Genomic DNA, 21986 nt, shown 5'->3' with positions numbered 1-21986 from the left:
AATGTAAGTAAAATCTAAATTCTTGTGTAAATTTCAATGTGTTATTATTATGAACTTATTTTTTATTATACAGTACTGAAAAACATTTTAAACAACATAGAAATATCAATGTAAAATCTTTAATCAACTTCATTATTCCTAAAATATACCAGTGTAAATTTCAATAGATGTCATGAGAAATTACAATGAACTATTCCTCTTTTATCCTACTTTGTTATATTTTGATAACTTCGAGTAAAACAAAATTAGACTTTTTGTATGACAATAATAGAAATACGTTAACTCTTGTGTTTTGCCAGAATGGTTTAAAAACAAAGTAGTTTTCAAGAAATTAAAAAATGAAAAAATCTTATTAATTAACAAATTAAAAATGAATTTAGTCAATTATTAGTGTGTTAAAAAATACGACAAATATTTGTCGCTTTGTTTATGATTCATTGTTATTTGGTTGGATATGTGTTTTTTAGTGAAACATATTAGTTTTGAAGAAATGAAGACAATAATTATGATTTTATTTAGTCGTATACTTATAGTAACAGTATCATTGCAACAGTTAATACAACATTTCTCTGGGACTATCCAATAAATATGAACCTATAAGTTAGTACAAAAAATAGTCTTGGACTGATATAAAACTTTTGAAAGAAGCGTTTTCCGTTAAGAAAATATTTGAAATGATTTAACTTACTAGGATTCTCCAATCTAAAATGGGATTCTGGTTCAGGATGCCGAGTGTATAATATTTGTTGGCTGATATGTTCTGTCATAATTTCATACAGCACGTTATACGTTGGCAAAGATAAAGTATCTTCATTCAACAGTAACCTAAAAAGTGATATAAGTTATTGATGGCACAGTTCATAGTTAGGTTTGTGGGTGGTCAGGGACCGTTGCGGTTATAGGCCTTCTGATACGCTCGTCGTGTTCCACTTAAAAATACTAAAAGCCGATGTTTTTTGAAAAGCTAATGACTTGGTCTGTAGGTTCTTCTTCCTCTAAGCACCAGTGGCATTGGCGGGCATATTAAAATGTGCCTTTACTTGTCTTTTACTATCTCTGTTTTCCCGTGTTTCCATCCATCTCTGCAGAATTTATCTTACAAGCACAATACTCAGAGATGTATTAACTATACATTCAACTAAACCAAGAAAGGGTTCTGGACCCATTGGTGGTTTTGCTGATCTCAATGTGGACAGCGAATCAGTTGTTGCTCAAGTGACTGACTGGGCATCCAAATAAACTGGATTTTGCAACCAGTGGATTTCATAGTATGGAAATGAAGAAAATCGCAGAATATTAAAGAGTTCATGGAGTAAATTTTGAGATTAAACATATAGCTCATTTATAAGTACGACAAAGAACAGATTTTTATCTTCATAATTGCTAGAATTTGGATGTATAGCGATTATGATATCATCCTTAAGTAAAACTCATATATCTTTTACTTGGGCCACACATGGCAATTAGGTGAGGAAGACTGTACATTGGGTAGGGATCAACAAAAGTATATGTTTTTATTTTATTAAGTTATTTCGTGTTGAGAATCCGAACTATAAATATCAAAATATCCATCGATTTGCATTTTTATCACTTAAAAGCCTGAAATAAACAATGAATGTACAAAAAGTGAAGATTTTTCAGTAAACAGCAGAATAAATAAATCTCATATTACATTATCATAATTGTAATGTGAAATTATTTTTAAACTGTTTTTGAGAAAAAATTTCATAAATTTTGAATTATATCTATTATTCATTAATAGGACTTTCTGGAATATTTACCTTACTATCTTAAAATACAACTAGGAGATTCTTACCTTTCAGCTAACAATGTGTATAGATTGTAGGGACTCATTACATCATATTTACGTTTATGAGTGCTCCGACTCAAGAAAAATCCAAGTAGCTTCAACGCTTGGAGGCGAATAAGCTGGCTTTCTGAAGCTAACAATTTAAAAATAGTTCTGACGCCGCACTTTGTATCGAAAGCAGGAACCATGGATGATGGATGTTCAGACATAAGTGATATAAGCATTTGTAACACATCATGCAAGTTTTCGTCTTCATTAATTGTTGTGAGGTAGTTCAAGATACTTTGTAGCTCGTCATCTTTAACTCCATTACCGACCATTATCAGCTGCTTCAGGAACAAAAGAATATAGGAACGTATAGCTAAGATATCCTTCTGTGCTGGCCTGGGACCGTCTGGAATAATAAAATGACTGAATATTCATAAAGACAATTTATGTGGTATGAAATAAATTTTGAATTAAAAAAAAAATACCAAATAATTCACGAAAAAGTAAAGAGGAATAAAAAGGTCAATACATTCGAGATTTAGAAACTGTAATCAATCAATCAATACTTAGGTTCTATTCCATATAAAGTCGAATCATAATGTTGCTGAAGTAAGACTAATTATAAAACATTTAACATCAAAAATTTTCCTCATAAAGACAGAGGAATGGATACGTCAGAAATTAGATTTTTGACTATATTACAGAAGCTTCATGGAACAATACGTATCATAAATACAGTATTAATTTTTTAAATATTAGTAAAGTTTTTCACAAGGTTAGATACATAAGCCCACTAAATATCATTTTCTTTCAAAAAATAGAATTTCACCATTATCAGTTGAAGATTCTTATTTTAATCAATTATTTTTTGTCCCAATATCAGAATTTGGAATTTTTACTTTTGTTGTAGTTTTAAACGATACTTTAGAAGAATTTATAAGTTTATCATACCTAGAGTGTGGCAATTCCTAAAAAATGCTTGTAGAATAATTAGGAGAGTAGATATTATTGTCAGATGTTATCAGACAGCGAAATGGCCCAGTACGAAAAGCCAAAGGAATAGAATGAGTGAGCCCAATAACGGAGGGCCGAGATTGTCACCCAAGCTCTAAGAGATTGTTTTTCATCTACAAGTGCAATAGTAACTCATTAGTTTGCAGAAAAGGAAAGGGTCCTTCCAATGTTCACAATGTGAAGTGTTTATAGACGGATAAGAAAGTTGGGACCTTTTTATACTGACCTTGTTTGCCGTTACCTTTAACTGGTGAGTCTAACCCTTTCGTTTTTGTTAAGTAGCATATACATCGCATTGTTGGAATTATATTATAGTACGGGCTGCCATTAGTTATGGTTCAATGTCTTAGTCTTTGCGTTTATCAATGGTAATAGAAAGCACCTTGATACATTTAAGACATACTTAAACCTCATCTGATTCGATACCTTAGCACACTTCAATGTCCACATGGCAAACCTTGGATTATTTCGACCTGGCTCAAATTCATATCTTACCTCCACCCCCAAGATCTCTGAATTCCCGATTGCACACATGTGGGACTTATTAGGTAGAAGATTAAGTAATTTCCAGTGTTCTCCTCAATCTCTTGAATATAAGAGCTTCCATACATTACTAAAATTAGTGTGAGAAACTTAGACTACCCTCACCCGATTGCAGTTAAATTTATATTGTATACATATCATAAACTCCCTAATATGTATGGCATTTGTTTTTAATATCTGGTTTCTATGTCACTCGTTACTTTTTCGCATCATCTCTTGAAAAGTTTGGAATTTTATTTGATTAATCATTAATTCGATCTTATTACAAACGTCCAATGGCGGTAAGAAAAAAGTGTACAACCTATGAATAACGTGATTGAGATAATAAATCAGAAGCAGATTATATCTTCAATATATTCAATATTTAATTTTAAACCTTTTGTTGGAACTATTTGAGGCTCTCTATATAATACAATGGAATCAACTTTTTTACTGAAATAAGACTAAAAACAAATGCGTCAAAACAGGAAGTAGGTAAGCAATATTGTCGGAGGCGATATAATTAGGAAGTCCTCATGTACCCAGGTAATAGTTTTTTATTTTGATGTTCAAAGTTCAACAGTTTCTCCACAACATATATTTTAAATTCATTTCAGCAACATAAATAAGATGATTCTAGTAAAGTAAAAGACAGATCATGGTTATGTAACTATAAAAAAAATTCTTACCTAATCCCTTGGGCGATATACCACTTTTTGCTCTCGGACTTACGACCCAGTAATAATATTTCAACGTATGAACTGTCTGGAGCACAGTAGAGACTCTTCTAACATTGGAATATATTTGGGTGTCAGATAAAAATTCAGTCGCTAAATATGAATAGAGCCGACTTTGCACTGAAGCTGGTGTGTAGATCCAAAGAGCAGGATTGAAGAGGACATGGTCCAGTAACTGCCATGTCAGGAATGAAAAGCAAAACAACTAAATCAAAATAGTTCACACTGTTCCTGTACTTACCCATTCACATGTATAATTTTTGTAACAATTTATGATTGATATTTTACATCTTATAATTCATTAGCTTCAAAGTAATTACTTTTAACGTGTTAACTAACCTCTGATTTATCAAAAATATGAAAATTATTATAAATAATCTTAATGCCTATTTATTATGAGAAACAAGAAAAACTTCGAGGCAATTGATAAGAATAATATCATTTAATATTCTCAAGTATTTCCCAGTATAAATTTAGATATATTGATGGAGCTATTTGTTCCCCTGGGCAACTAGAAAATGAGCCAATGGAGCTATTGATCAATCTGGAAAATATTGAACATAAAACTACTTAAGCACGATACGTTAAAGAATATCTAATTGAAATTTTAAGACTTTCAACTTTGTGCATATCATGAAAAGCTTCTAAAAATTGTTTCCATTGGTGCCCTATTTGACATAGAACAGTAGTTTGTATTACCTTTAATTAGTGGGGAGATGTAAGATTGAAGAAAAAAATCGTGAACAATATTTCGAATGCACCAATATTCTCTTGTTAAAATAGGGAGCAAAATCTCATGTGAAGTACTTTCGTTTTTCTAGCAATTTTGGGATTTATTTCTCGGTAGTTGGAGTAGCATTCAATTTATTGCTATTTTTCATAAGGTATGTACTATGGCGAATATTTCAAATTTGATCATAGGGAAATCATAAATACAAAATTATTAACTTCGCTAGAGACATATAATATGGAATTTTTCTATATTTTTAATTAGCTTCCAAATAAAACTCAGAATAAATAGGGTTCCATAGAGATAAAAAACAAATTACTTATGTTATGACCAAAAATTTTTGAAAATTTTGAATGAACCACTATAAACCTTTATGAAATATCTTTTAAATATTGGCACATATACTCGTAATTGTACTACATTATTCAATTCAATGTGCAAGAGATCACCAAAAGATAAGGGACTCTCTGCAGAAGTCTAAAACGTCTTTCAATATAGAGATGTATAGAAAAAGTATACGTTGCCTTAGTGATAAATTGCGAGCTGTATTCAATAAAATAAACAATTGTTTTCTCTAATAAATAAATATGAAGAGATTGTGCATAATTTTCCCCAACATAACAAGAAAGAGGAAAAGCAGGTCACGTTGGAAAGAAATTTGCACATACAAGTTTTATTAATTTCTGTAACTTTCTGATCATAGAGTACATAACATCATCAAAATTATTTTTTCATATGCAAAATATATCTACCAAATATTCAACGCTCCAATTTTCTTATGAAAACCTAAATTTGTTACTTCAAAATAAAAATCACTTTTGGAAAACTGCAAAAAGCAATTAATAGATAATAATGCAAAAAAATTGAGAAAGCTGAAAAATCTTACTAGAAATGCTTTGGCATTTGAACTACCAAGTTCATAGAAAAAGGCAAGATTGGATAAAAAATTGTACATGCATGGATATAAGTACAGTTCATAGTTGGGAATAAGCTTATGAATATGCATAACCATTATTTCAAATCCGAGTTGGAGAAAAATATATTATTAAAGTTTTTTGAAGGAAGGAAAAATATTTCCTGAGATGAAAATGCAATAAATTGGTACTCAACTTCAGTTATTACACATAAAATAGCAAAGGAATAAAAACAATATTTTATGTGTTTATAAGGCAAAAAGTGATTTTACTTTTTCAAGGAACTTTAAATAGCTTCCCTTTTCTGAGAATTAAAAAACAATATTATGTAATAATGTAGATTAGACCCACAGATAATTTTTCAGTAGTAGATACTTTATGATTCAATTTTTTTGTTATTAAAAACTTCAATACGAGTGAGTCATATGTGGTATGTTGCCTACTTTTTAAATCATAGTATTTGGAAACAAATATTGGTAAAATCGTTGCAAAAAGCGAAGTAGAAAATGTTTATTGAAATGAAGAAGTTTTGTGAGTCTTTATTGTATTTGACATTTCATTTTAAATATGTTAATATCATAATAAAATACGACTGAAATAATATATTTCACCCAACTCAGTTCAAATACTTCCTGAAGTTTTGAAAGGAACAAAAACATAGCAGTTTAAGCAAGAAGAATTTGAACTTTCACAGTCACGACAAGTGAAAAATATTTGAAATATCTTTAACACTTGTAGAATTAAAAAGTGCAAATAGATTGAAATTATATTTCACAGCAATAATTGAGAATAAATAAATTATAATTAAATAATTGAAGTGTCTGAATAATTGAAATAATATAATAATATTGATTGACAAATTTCCAATCAGTAGGTTTCGATCAGTTTGTAAAAACAAGATAATTGATAGAGTCTTTGTCCTAAATTCAACTTCGACCAGAAAATTGAACTATAATTCTAAATAATACTTTTACAATAAAATCAATTGGGTATCAAATTTTTACAATAAAAGCTAGGACTAGGTAAATGTTAGACAACTAAAATTTGATTAAAAGTCAAAAATTCTAAAATAGTTCAGTTTGACAAAATGTTGAGAATACACAGTGATTCAATCCTTTTGACAAAATCCTTTGAACTGCAAAATTTAAATTTATGGTAGTTTTCAACATTGAATAATGAGACCATAACGTTGATGATCTTGGCTTGAATTTTCCATGCAATTTTTGATTTTTTTAGTGTCACTCCAATCTAAAAAATTGCAACCTTTCGGATGTAATGATGAAACTACCGTTTAAAAAGCATTGTTCTTTTTCGCACGCAGGGGTATGTATAATTTGTAATTTCACGTATTTACTAGGATATATTGAAAAATTCTTAGCCTACTATAGAACCAAACAAAATTTCAATGTTAAAATATTTTATTACTCAACATAATCTCCTCTTAATTGGATAGATCTTTCAAAAAAAATGTTTCTTCTTGCTCTGCAAACCAGACCTCCACAGCTTTTATTACTTCCTCGTTGGAAGAAAATTTACATTTTAAACTTTTTTTAAGTTGAAAAAAGAGATGATAGTCGGACGGAGCCAATTCTGGTGAATAAGGGGGTGTTCTAGTAATTCAAACCCTAAATCACGAATTTTTTACATTGCAACATGAGATTTGTGTGCAGGGGCGTTGTCCTGTAAAAACAAAACACATTTGGATAGTTTTCCGCGTCTTTTCTCTTTAATTTATTCGCGTTCATATGAAATATTCAGTACCTAAGATATCCGTTTTAGCCCAATTTTAGTCTGATAAAATCATGCCGTGAACTGCTTCGATATTTTCGGGGACTGACACAGAAACTGGCCTTCCCGATCGGTCATCATCTTCAATGGAAAATTTACCTCTTTTGAAGCTTGCAGTCCAATTTTTCACGAAGGACATTGATACCCAAGGGTATTAAGCATATCTTCGTAAATCTGCTTACCTCTTAACCCTTTTAAATACAGGTACTTGATGATTGCTCCATACTCCAATTGTCGATTTTCACAATTTCGGTGGACATCTTTTTTCTTTTAATTTATTGCGTAACTCTGGTTTACTTGTTTGACGTCACTTCTAATAAGTTATTGTTCGTTGCTATAGTAACGCAATATTTTATTTATGCATGTAACTGGTCTAGGCTAACTAGATATCAATACATCCTCGTATATTCACACAGTTAAAATTCGCTGATTATCTTTAAATAGTGAATGAATAAATAAAAACGAAAGACTACAAACTACTACAAACAGAAAATTGTAAATTCAAAAGAATGTTACACTTGAAAGCACTGGAATAGAGTTTAAAAGATTCTCAATAAAACTTGTAGCAACTAAGAAACAAATGAAGTAAGGTTAACTGTGATAACGTCATGTACAATATTTATAGAAGCCATAAAATTATGCAGGTTAGTACATATTTAATAAGATTGTGTATCGTTGTGGAGAAAGCGCATGATCTCTTATATGTGTGGAAGGGCTCATGCGCTCGACTTTTATCATAACAAGCCAATTCTATGTGTGGTGCTCTGTTGACCAGATGTATAATTTATATTCTAATTAACAGGCAATAAAGTCTATTACCACTACTGATTGTTTAATTAAATCTTAACAGATAAACATTCATAAAAATATTTTTATTTTAGGGAATCGACTTATTGCCAATTCTCTAGCATGTTTCCTTTAGACTAAAAACGGGTATTAATTTTTAGTTGAAAATACCTTCACAACAGCCATGTAAAATGGCCGTTACCAAAGAGTTAAATTTATAAGGTTCCTATTTCTACTATTTCAAGTCAAGAAATATGTATATGCTCAGTTGGAAGGCACCAATTCAAAGATTTTTGACAGGATTATATCACATCCCCAGTTCCAAATAATTTTTTACAGTATCTTTCGAGGTTTTGCACAAAATTCAAGTATTTCGACACTACTCGACTGACAACGTGTTTCAAACTCAACAATTGTGAAAATTACAAAATTACAAAAATTACAAAAACATACAAAATGGTTGAAGAGGATTTCTGGTTGCAGAGCAATAATAGCTCTTAATTTATTCTTTGCATATTTCAAGTATAACAATTAACATACCTGTTTCAACAGTAATTCGCTATTGGCACTTAAACAGGTAACTAGATACTTTGTTAAACTGAGAAATGATCCTAGAACATCTATGGTCAAGTGGTCTCTAGATGATCTCTGCAGCATAAAACTGATTACCAAGAATCCTCGATTCTGTATCATATGCTGCTGAACTGTTGGAGACGTTTCCACTAACTCGCAGATAAAACCCAGTAATTTGGAGCTGAAAAATCAGGTGGATTTATTGACAAACATTTGAAATACTGACATATACAAATTAGTATCTATGCTGGTGAAGTAATAAAATCTATAGAAAAACAAAATTAGTATGAAAGCTTGTTAACAATTCTATTTTCAAAGAATATTCTTTATATTTTGACATATTATCTGGAAGTTGTGGAAGTAATATATATAATATGATAGAGATCGGGTACAAAAGTAGTGAATTTTTCGCATGGAATATTTTTATCACGAAAATATATGTCTATAATCCTACACGTCCATTTTTTCCCCGGGTAATAGAATTTGACTATTTGAAATAGTTATAGTTGTTGCTGTTATTATTTATGTTTTTATGGAATAAACAAAACTAGTTAATGAACAAATGCACATGAAATGTCAATATATTGAAACAACATTATTCACAATTCAAGATTTTTGTTGCAAGCTATGATATAGATATTATGATCACCCCAAAATACTTTTTACTCAGCGAAATCTATTTCAAGCATATAAAAATTTCACAATCCAGGTATATGAGTATATAAATCATAAACCAATCATAATCAACAAACCAAAAAAACTCGAGAATAAAAACTCATTTACAGAACTAAACTGACTGAAAACTGAGCATCCTACTTAATAACAACAAAAATAATGCAATATCTAATGTAGTTAACTGGTACATAGCTGAATACTAGGATATAAGCAGTGCTAGTGAGACAGTAGAAAGTTTACAATTTATAACCTCACAACCTTATGGTGCGAAAACTGAATGATGTTTGTTGGGATGAGGCAAAAAGCTCAAAGGGAGATAGTGTCATTATATAATCGATCCCATTAGATTTCCCTTATCAGTTGTGATTTTTTATGTTTATAATGTCTAAATAGTAGTATTTCTAATACATCTGGATGTTTATTAGTTAAAGACTTGTAACTTATTTATTTTCCATTTTCATGTCATCATTTCTTCAAGAATTTTTTCTAATTCACATATGTATCTTAAGATGTGCATTTGATTTAATTTTTACTAGTAATCTCCGTAGGTACAGCGAACATGTGGAATCATCACTTAGATTTATTGATCATAATTGGTTAAAACTGCTTTTTATGTTCAAAAAGTAACTTCTTTTTTTCCTTCTATAAGGTTTTGGTTGCTTAGTAATAAAATAATCATATTGATATTCATTCAAGAAAATCCGATTTGTGTCTAATTAAAAGAAGTGTAGTATTATTATTAGTGATGGACAGTAATAGTGAAGAAAGTTTAAACCAGAAGATGTTGTTGAATCGGCTATGAATCTTCTACCTGGAAAATCCAGGGAACAGTATTTGAAGGAATATAATTATTTTATGGAGTGGCGTACTAAAAAAGTGATAAACAGCTTCACAGAAAGAGTGTTACTAGCTTACTTTGAAACTAAATCCAAAATGTGAAAGTCTTCAACACATCGAACGACTTATTCAAAGCTGAAAGGCACCCTAATGGTAAAAACGACATCAGTAAATACTTGAAGCTCATTGTATATGAAGAAATTGTTTCTGTTGAAAGCTCCAGACGATCATTATCTCATGCATAAGGTATGACAGAAAAAATTGTTAATGTGAAATTAGATATTTGTAACATCTTTCAGGTTGATTTAATGTTCAGAATCGCAGGAGCTCTGCGGTGGGAGGAATTATATAAAATTAAGTGTAACAATATTAATAATACCAGAAATGTTTTAATTATCACAGTATCTAATACAAAAACTCATGTTCAACGTCGATTTACTGTTTTTGTTGAAATATCTGACAATAGATTAAACTAAACATTTATAAAAAATATAAAAACTAACGACGAACAAATGTCAAAACAGACCATTTCTTTTTGCTCTTCGGCGTCTCTATTAACAGATTCCGGTAGTGATATAATTCAACTAAAGAAGCACGATGGGTGGAAATTCAACACAGTTGCGGAGGGTCACGTTGACCACTCAATAAAAAAACAAAATGGATTCCGCAGTGAAAATTTTAACGGGAATAACTAGTTCGACTTCAAAAACAACATTGTAAATGTTCACGATTCTACCAACAATCCAATAAATACTAATACAACTATAGACGATGTTATTTCTACCAATAGTAATATAACTTCTTCTTCACTTCAAATTAATAATGCTCACAGTTGTACATTTAATATTACTGTTACAAAATAAACATTGATAAAAGTTTTGTCGAATTTTTTTATGTCTACGAACGTAAAAAAAATTTTGTACGAAACTCGTAGGAATTGCCGGTCAAATCGTCCTACTCGTGAAAAAAAGTATCACTTTACTCACTTGTCGCATAAATAACTATTGTATGTTTAGAAAACTGTGAATACTGATTCACAAGTTATGTTGACATTTAATATATACTCAATCAAGTCAGTAATATAATATTCTTACCATAAAGTAGGATCTCTTTTCAAATCTGATGAACCATTAGATTCATAAGGCAGGTCCAGTTGAGAAAATAAAGGAAACAGAACTTGAATTCCACCAACAGAGTTTAAAGTACTATGAATGGAGTGTGTAATCACCGCTTTGACATCCTATAAAATAAAAATTAAGAATTTATTTGAAATATTAACACTTACGTAAGAATTATAACCGTAATAATTTTGATATATCAGATGATATTAATATAGGTAACGATCACAAAAAATTAATTTCCGGCTCTTTATTGATTTTAATCGTTACGGTTCAATCTAGGGTAATATAAAAAGATGTAACGCGCTAATATCGGGAGATATTGATTCGAATGAAAAGTTAGTTACTTCTGTTACTTCTTTTGCTAGAATTTGTGAAGTTACTATACTTAGTTTTGTTTTGATAAAACAGTAAAAACCGTGGTTGCTTGTATTGTGACCATGATTTAGTTGTTGCTGAAGCCATCATATTTAAATCAAGCTTGGAGTGAAAAACAATTCAATGACAAATGCGATTTAAGCTCGAAGCTTCGTAAAAATCAAAAGATATTTAATCAATTCTAGAAGGAGTCGAACGACAAAGCATTGAATAAATAGATCATTTAGTAGTCCTACTGGAAAAATTACGTTTGAAAAACGCATAATAGGTAGCATGCAAACGTGTGCATATTATGTGGTATAGATTAGTAAATTTTTAAATTATTTAAATATTTAAATAAAATATTTTTTTTATAGGAAATAGAGAGATAGGAGAGGAACATTTTTATTTTGTTTTATAGGATAATTACATAGGAGCAACTTTTTATAATAAAACTTTGGTTTAGGTAAAGAAATTCTTGCGATCCTTGACTTTTTCCACAATTTTTTTGCATATATACGGTAGCAATTTGATTATAAAATCCCTAACTTTCATGTAGAAATTCTTAGAAATGCTGGGGTGAATGTATATTTTGATATACTCTTTTGGAATACAGAGCTTGATTGTGATTTTATATGCTTCCCCATTAGTCTCCAATTTTTTCTTGCCCAGGATATAATTGTATTGAACTTATTTGTATCACTACTTCCAAATTATTTGTAAAAGTGACTATTTAGCTCGATTTAATTTTGGTGTTATATATCCGACATTGAAGCCATCCAATTAAAACTCTCTGGTTTCAATCATAAAATTGTTTACATCGATATTAATAAATTTTGAATAGAATTATATCAATAATTTTATCATGTGTTAACATGAATATAATTTTCAGGCTATTTCTTGAATTTTGAAATATCAAATTTGGAAGATTTCGACAGTAATTGTTGTTTTATGTTGTTTTAATTTTTAGCTACGAGTCACAATTTGGCTAGACCAAACCTGGGGGGAATAAGAAAAGTAGAATTTTCAAATAAATCAATAGTGCAATAATTCACACCAAGTTCGTGTTCCCATTTTTTTCTTAATTCGACTGAAACAATCAATCAAAGTCGACATAAGGCAGACATTTTTTATACCTTCTTTCTGTGGTGTTTTGAGAGATATTTTTTCTTCATTACGTTTATTAATCATTTTGTCGCAGTTTACGATGTTATTTTGTAATAATAAGAACTGATAACAAAAAATAAGAGAGGAAACTGAAAGAATTGTGTGTCTTTTTATATAATTACAACATTTGTCTAATTTTACCTACTGTTGAAGTTTACGATGGAAATAGGTTAACTAAAAACGATTTCCAAGCTCATCATTAAAAATTTTTCACGGATTTAGGCCTCTTCAACTATCAACAAAGCAAAAAGGAAATTCATTTATATTCATAACACTAACGATCATAAGCTCGAGGTAAATCTAATTTCAATTAAGAAATATAATCTCATTAACTACAGGAAATATTAAGTTACCTTGTTGACTTCAATTTTCTTGGAGATCTTTTTGTAGTGCCGTGCTTTAAAACTAACTTAATTCTTATTTTTCACCGTCGGCGTCGCTTTTATATTGCTAACAAAAAGCTTTCTTGCCAAATAAATTAGATTTCACGAATGGGCAAAAAGAGGCATGAAAATGAAATTCACTAGGTAATCAATTATACATATATACCATTAGGATATATAGGAGTTGAACCGCATTAGAATTTCGAAAATTCTCGATGTTTCGGCTCCCACTTTGGAGCCATTATCAAGAGAAAGTTGGTTATTCGTTCATTGGTAAGAAGTGATCCGATTCCGTGGTCTCGATCTGTCCACTCCACGCAGCGAATCACCCCTTTTTTTCGGTTGGTTAGGTTAGGCCTCAATCTGCCTACTCCATGGAATCTCACCGAGAAAATGGGAAGTATCAAGAACCCTGTTGTCATTAGCACACTCACAGCTGGTCTTGAGCTAACTGGAGAGCAAGTCGCCTGGACCTTGTGGTTATAGGGGACCTGTTGGCGGCGTTTGGGGTTTTAGCGCGCATGTGAAGTATATTATTGGCGGGAGGGGTAATAAATGTGCGGGGATCGGCTTCTCGGAGGGTTTTAGAGGAAGAGTTGTTGGCCGGAGTGGTATTGGAGTGAAGTGGATGAAGGTGTTTCCAAGCTAACGGCAATCTCAGGCTGTCGTCCTTTGTGTTCAGACAGTTTGGACGTTTCTCTACTTCGATAGCATCTCGAATAATCCTGGACTAGAAGAAGCGGAGTGAGATGATAGTTTTGGTTCTATTGAAATGGATTGTGTGTCCAGTATAGAAACGATCAGTGACAGACAACAAGTACTCCTTGGCTCTGACGGAAATACGTCGATTTGTCTGGCTAATATAGGAACGAGAGCAGTCTGAGCAAGGGATTTCATACACTGCATAGTGCTCATTGGGTATTTTAGATGGGAGAGTGTCTGATTGGGTTTGAAGATTGTGCGAATACCGTGGGGTTTGAGGATTCTGCAAATTTTGTCTGTTACACCTTTGATGTAAGGAAGGGACACCCTCAGTTAATCTTTCAAACCAGTGGAGGAGGATGGAGGAGTTGGAGATGAATATTTGTGGATGTTCCTAGAAATTTGGGATTTGTTATAAGCATTTTGTATCAGTGACAGAGTTAAGGTAGGCCGGATGATGATGGGATTGAGCGTTGAGGAAACGATTGGTATGAGTGAGTTTGCGATAGACGGAGTGAGAGAAAACGTGTGGAGAAAGTTTTCTGATTATGACGTGAAGGAACAGCAGAGACGACTTCTCTTATACCTACATTGTGAACTGTATACAAGGATGTACTCCAGTCAGATGGAGCAGGAAGGAATCTAAAGTATCTCTTCCATGAGGCCAAATGACAAAAGTATCATCAACATATCGTAGCCAACAACTTGGTTGGAGAGGGCAGGAGGATAGTGCTTCATTTTCAAAATGGTCCGTGAAAATGTTGGCAATGAAGGGAGAGAAAGGAGATTCCATGGGGGCAACTTTGAGTTTCCGATAGAAATTTCATTGGAATATGAAGTAGGTATTGGACAAACAATGTTTGATGATCGAAAGATAATCTGGAGCGATGTAGTGACTAGTGTTTAGGATAGACAGATAATTTTATCGATGGGAATGTTGGTAAATGAAGAGATAATATCAAAGCTGACAAAAATATCTGTGGGAGAAATATCGAAACCTGTGAGTAGGTCGATGAAATGACGAGAGTTTTGGACGTACGATTGGAATTGTTCAATTGGGTGAAGAATTCCAGCAAGATATTTGGCCAGAAGTTGGGTGGGACAATTGAATGCACTAACGATGGGACGTAATAGAAGATCAGGTTTGTGAATTTTCGGAAGAACGTATATACGAGGAATGCCGGATGATTTCTCTCGAGGTGTGAGTTTTGTTTTGATGTCAGAAGGAAGTTTGGATTTGTTGATAAGAGCTTTTGTTGTCTTTCGGCTTCTCGGAGGGTTGTTGGCCGTAGTGGTATTGGAGTGAAGTGGATGAAGGTGTTTCCAAGTTAATGCCAATCTCAGGCTGTCGTCCTTTGTGTTCAGACAGTTTGGACGTTTGTCTATTTCGATAAAAAGTTGTTTTGTATTATATTTTAAATTTGAAATTTCCACCCAAAATTGAATATTTGTGAACTGTATATAAATCTCTTTCTGGTTTAGGATCATCAATCAGCTGATAAGTGATCTACCTGAACTCAGATAATATTTTCCGAAAAGTCCTAAATATAGACTGAATATATATAATAAAAATAATATACAATAAAATTTGAAACACATAATTTGTACTTTGGGCTCATCAGAAAATATTCTATATAAATATCGCTTAATTTCTAACATCACTGCTAACTTTGAATAGAGTGAAATATTCAAAAATATCAAATTGAATTAAGGCAGCTCATGAATAACATAATGACATTACGTTATTCATGATTAATCACTTATTTCATACATATTCATCGCTGTGTAGATTGGACAATATTGATTATATTGCTTCCATCCTTACTCTATAGAAATTGTTTAATAGACTCTTGAACAGAGGCATTCTTAAATATTTGTCAATTATTTGAATTTTGATAACTACTGATTACTGATCGAGATAATATCACCATTAATATGAAAGACACTCCAATTTTAGTAGATTCTTTTTTCCTCATTTTCTTATTAATTATGCAAAGCAACAGTTTGAATGCATATGATAAACATCTCCAATCCCTAGAAAAACTATTTTGTCAAAACTGAATGCCTAAAGTATAAAATTGTTAATCACATATATGTAGTTAATTTTAAGTTATTACTGATACTTATATATTTTTGTGAATTTGTGAATACAAATTAACCAAGGAAACTAATACCGCAAAATTCGTGTCTACTTGTATTATTTGTGATTTATCTAACATAAAAATACAAATTATTTCATTGTAAAAATATATAACTTATATTTTCGAACTAAAATATATTTTATCACTTACTTGCAACATGAGTGCGTGTGGTGTATGTACGAAGTAAGATATATTTCCTCTAGGAGCCGATTGCAGACAAAGTTGAGTATCTGTCGCCACGGGGTTGTACATGAAGACAATAGCACTTGACAACTTGCCGTCATAGAGAACCTGTTAGTGAATTATTATGTTAAATATTAAGTTTATTCAAAAAGCAACATTTGAAATAATTTCAATCGTGAATTATGTTACCATTTACACACAAGACTACTCGATACTAAATTTAAATTGATTCGATTTAATATCAACAATCACTTCTATTGTTTTGATTATTTATTCACCCAATAATGAAATACGTCTTAGAGAGCACTAAATTGAGGCACTTATCATAGTGGTGGAGAAGCTTCTACGGCTCCTCGTCGCCCTCAAACTGTTACGTAGTTTTTGGAAATGAGCAATGCAAGATCGGGAGGAGGAATGAATTGAAGAATTTATTGAGTGTAGATTTTCATGTGAGATCAGGTTTTTCCTTCCAAAACTATATCACACATTATATATGTGATAAGCACGCCAATAGGTGTCAAAAATATACTGTGTTTCAATTATTTATTCCAGAAATCGAGTTTTATGACTTTTTACTCCAAATTTTGACTTATGGCTCAAATTACATCAAGTTTTTATTTCTCTTGTCATGCGTTGCTTTAATAGCCTTAGAATTTTCTATTGTTTAGTTACAGAAAATGTTATAACACTTGAGGGCAATTTAGAATAATCGATAATTGAGTAAATTTGTAGATATAGGCCAAGGTGCACTATTCTTATATTGTCTAATATTTCAATATTCAAGGTGAGAAAGTTACTATTAATGCAAACTATGAAAATGATAACTATTCGTTTAATTTAAGTGACGTATATTGAATGGAAATTAACCAAATATGTACAACTTGTACAAGTTTTCATATATTTCTTTTACTTCTTATTTTCTTCGATACCTCTTTATTTGGCATTAATTTCCATTTATTCTATGAGGAAAGATATATTCTTGATACACTCCTTATTCTCATATCCATGTCTATCCGCTGATCTATATTTCTCTTTTCAAGTACTTCCAAGTTTTCAAGTTCTATACGTTAATCTGTTTTAGTTTTGATCTTGAGTGGTAAGCTCCATCTCAAAGAGATCAATTGACCATTTTTTTTCAATCTTATAAGTTTTAGGATTCTAGGTGAAGCTGAAGAAATACATTGAAGTAAATTACTTCCATTTTAATATCATATTTTGGAGCCAGATCTGCTTTTGTGTATATACAGCTTGGGGTCGTTGTGTAGTGATTCATACGTTTATGTACATTAGAAGCTTGTTTTCAATAGTAGTTTGAATTTCCTCTTGTTAAGTACTTAGTATAGTTCTCTCTCTTGTATGTAGATTTGTTTACTTTAGGTATCTATTATGTTCTTTCCATGCGGGTTGATTTTTATTTTACTATAACGGAACCATGCGAATCGTTGAGTCCCCATATAACTTTGAAAGCAACGTATACGGTATTGAAAGTGGCGAATAGAAAACACTGCTTTGAGGGATACCAGCTTTTATTAAATTGTTATTATTTAGATTGTGGTGGTTTCAACTATTCTGTTCAAAAATATTTTTTAATTTTTGTCGCTATATCAACTTTTTTTTGATTCTATTTTTTTGCAAACATTTACTTCTAATGGAAAAGCTCTTAATATCCATTAAAAGTTTCTGAGTATTCTGTCGAATGCATTTAATATACCAATGAAAGTGGTATAAATATTTCTGTGTGATCATTTCATTCCATAGTGCGACTTATTAAATCTAGTAAATATTTTACAGTATGTATCCTTTTTTATGTATTTTGAGAGTTATCTAATTGAGATACATCGTTTTTCTGTCTAGTAAGAACTCTCAAATACTATTACTAGTGTTATTCTCCTACATTGAGCGGAATTCATTCTTTTCAATTGGGAGAATGATGCCGACTACCCATTTCTTTGAACCGTTTAATTTCATTGTCCCACTCTTCTAACATATTCCGTTCATTTACTCTTTTGTTCAACATTTCTTCTGTAATCTGATTTAAGCAGACGACTATATTTTATGGGTAATTTGAAGTGATGAAAGACCTTTTTTTTAACACGGATACCGGAAATCTAGGAAGACATAAATGTGTTTCACAGAAATTTCTAAAGCCTAATTCGTTATTGTTATTGAGATGCATCTATATAATGAGTAATTTTTTATTGGGAACGTGGCAATGAAACACCAAAGTGGACTAACTTTATATTTTCCGAGCTTTCGAATACTTATGTATTCATCGTCTGGGAAACAATTGATTAAGATTTTGTCGGTATTTTGAGTTGTATTAATTCTGTTGAAAATTCTAAATTCATAGGTTTCAAAATTCAATATTCAAATTGACGTTGATAGAAACGATTTTTGAAAGGTTGATGAAAAACTGACGTTACGACTTAACTTCAGTCTTTATCAAAATATGATATTGACTCTGACAATTTACGTATTTATATTAATCACGAGATCACCTACATCATGAGTAACAAAATAAGAATAAAATCAAAATAGAAATTTGTTCTAATGAGAAAAATTAATTTTTCCCTAATCTTTACATCTCAAATATGTAGCAGTAATCAATTAATTTATTTGTAGTTTCATTAGAATTTACAAAATGGAGCTATAAATTTTACTTAAATTATTTAGGTCTTTTTTATCATTTATAGCTTTTTCGTTCTTCTGAATGTGAACCATTTCTAAAAATTTTCTCTTTCGTGTATTTGATTCCATTCCAATAATTTTTGAATGCCCACGCCCACGCCTGCAGACGCCCAGAACGTCAATTTATAGGAGAAGTACAAGCCTGTGGAATCAGCTTCCAATGCACGTCTTTCCCGATCACTACAACCTAGAGAAGTTTAAGATCGTTATCCAGAATCACCTCCACATGATAAGCATCTCTCGAACTACTCGAGTGTAGTAGGGTTTACCTCCTTGAGCTTGCTTTTCATATAAAAAAATAAGGTTTTATATACCTAAGCTTTGTTGTTCGTAGATATTCCATTTTCTTTGGAAATGAAAAGTTGATGTAGAAACTTAACTCAATGATATGATATTTAGAGTAATATGCGTCAAGTAGTCCAAAACGGATATTTTAAGAATCATAGACAATGTTTTCAATTTGATCATTCTTCTTCCACGACTCGATAAAGAGCTAATCTATTCTATGGTGTAACCTATTGCCCTATAAATACTGCTGCTGAATATAATAGCAGCACTTTTTCAGTTGATGGTAACTATCACCATCTTCTTCCACACAATGTTTTCAAGACATACTCATAAGGTATATACCAGTTCTTTCTCTTTTTTTTCAATTTCACTTCGAAGAAATCTATCATTATCTATCGTTAAAATTATACCTAGTAAAAACTGAAATGAGGTAGCTGAACCAAATAATATTGTAGATAGAATGACTGCAAACTTGTATTCATTTAAACTGGACGGATTAGGTTAGATTGAAATATAAATCCTGGGCATATGAAACCTTATTCAAAGCTAGTTTTATTTAAAAAATCGTATGTTTAATATGTTCTATTACTACTTTTACTTCTATTACTTCTAACTACTTTTAGGACATAGTTATGACCATAAATAACTGGTTTAACACTACGTATCATCACCAGATGTTAACAGGGTCAAACCTATTTCTCTGTGGGAATTTAAAGATATCTAAATAACTATTTACAACTATCAGAAAAATTGGTGGGTCATGCAATGTTTATTTCTTGTTTTACTATAGTGAATAATTAGAGTATATGTTTGATTTTAAAAACGTTTAATTGACATAATTTTGAAAGTATATAGATTTAGGGAAGCGTCAAAACTTTGAAGAGAAAGTTAGTAACCTTGATTTCGTGGACTTTGTAGATAAACAAAGTTTCATACCCCGATGCCTTACAAATTGATATAAGGTGTAGGGTTGTTTTAACGAAGAAGTAAATTTATAACACACCTAGGTTTTAAGCTCCGTTCATCAACAGATATCTATCAATTTCACTTTAATCGTGCGCTATTTTTTGTTCATCCAATTTATAGTCCAACGATTATTTTAAATAAATAGAAAGGTATTTATTTAAACGTATTTTTCATTGCGTTTGTTGTTAAAGATTGATCTGTTTAAACCTTTCAAAATTCACAATTTTTTGTTATTAATACAAGCAGTGTGTTAGCATAAATTATTTTGCAAAATCCAATTTAAACTGCCGTAGCTGGATAATTACTGAATACTGAATATGCAAATGTGAACATGGTTGCGTTCGTATAGACAAGCTGTTCTTCAAGCATTCCTGTACTCCTGTATCCTCAAACAAATCAATAGTATATGAATGAGTGCAACAGAATAAACGTAAAATAAATTTTGTTAAACTATATTGATGAAGTAATTAATAAATGAATATTTATGAAATGAGAACAAGGCAAATTCCAATATTGTAGAATAACCTAGGATGTCATTCACAACACCGAAAGATAATTCAACATTCTAATTTGCGTTATATGCTCAATATAAATTCGTGTTCTTTCAATTTAATAATATAACTACCACTCGAATAATAATGTAATATTTTGGAAGAAAAATATTTTCAGGATATAATACATAATTTGAGAATGATGAAAAGTTTATTCTTTTTGGCGATTATTTCTGAAAAAGTTTTCAAAACCTGATAGTTAGGTGAGTGTCTAAAGCTGTGCCAATAAAGTTTTTACAGAAGATAAAATTATCGAATCTAGTTCAATATTTTTGAAAACAAAATAATTGACAAAATAATCATTGGTGAAGAGCTTAGTTGTAGGTAATAAATAATACAACTTTGAAAAAAGAATACCCAAACACCGATATAGAGGAGGCGGAATTAGAATATAAAACAACAAAAACATTGAGAATGGGAATATACCAGAAGTTACCAACATAAAAATAGAAATGTACAGATACAGTAAGAAAAAGGTGACAAAACTGATTTTAGAAATAGAAGAATAACGATTGCTTAGATTGCAAGTGAAAATGAAAGGATATTAGAAACAAGATTTAGAGACCAAACAGGACACTTATATAGAACACAAAGCGTCTTTAAATCATCTATATAACGTTAAAAATAAAACAAATTTCTAAAACACAAGAAAAGAATATACTTTTCCTTCAAAAATTTTGAAAAAACATTTGACGTAATACCAAGTGCAATACTACGCAATAAAGTCAAGAGACTGGAAAATAGGAAAAACCAATTGTACCCTCTACACCAAAATATTTTGATAAAGACTGAAATAAGTTGAAACATCAATTTCTATCTGTTTTTCAAAAATTATTAAAAAAACAAATTTTAAAACAGAAGAGACCTAACATCAGAACATTTAGAATCATAAATATATAAAAAAATCTAGAAAATAAGAATATAAAGAAATATATAAAATAATTTTCAGTGACAAGAATTCTCTGCAGTTGGTGAGGATGTGCTTAACAGTCACAGGAACTTGACAAGTTCGGCAGGACGACAGGACGACTTTCTGACGACATCAAATAGCCGTGAGTAAGTTTCGTG

At 31.0% G+C, this 21986-nt stretch overlaps 1 protein-coding gene across 14 annotated transcripts in view; it reads right to left on the bottom strand.

The window, feature by feature from the left end:
- LOC130897076 (neurobeachin) overlaps positions 1-21986 on the bottom strand; it is a 735983-nt gene that overhangs the window by 275743 nt on the left and 438254 nt on the right. For 9 of the 14 annotated variants that reach the window (XM_057805651.1, XM_057805649.1, XM_057805647.1 and 6 more), the window contains 6 exons: positions 16393-16533; positions 11469-11614; positions 8830-9043; positions 4024-4276; positions 1817-2204; positions 689-825 (listed from right to left, as the gene is read on the bottom strand). In XM_057805651.1, coding sequence (XP_057661634.1) covers positions 689-825; positions 1817-2204; positions 4024-4276; positions 8830-9043; positions 11469-11614; positions 16393-16533 — 1279 coding nt within the window. The remainder of the gene's footprint in view (positions 1-688; positions 826-1816; positions 2205-4023; positions 4277-8829; positions 9044-11468; positions 11615-16392; positions 16534-21986) is intronic. The other 5 variants (XM_057805655.1, XM_057805652.1, XM_057805648.1 and 2 more) reach the window with 1 other exon arrangement.

The sequence above is a fragment of the Diorhabda carinulata genome, chromosome 8 (genome assembly GCF_026250575.1).
Source record: "Diorhabda carinulata isolate Delta chromosome 8, icDioCari1.1, whole genome shotgun sequence".
Classification (NCBI taxonomy): domain Eukaryota; kingdom Metazoa; phylum Arthropoda; class Insecta; order Coleoptera; family Chrysomelidae; genus Diorhabda; species Diorhabda carinulata.
The sequence above is the reverse complement of the archived record's forward strand: the minus strand, read 5'-3'. Positions and strand labels throughout refer to the sequence as shown.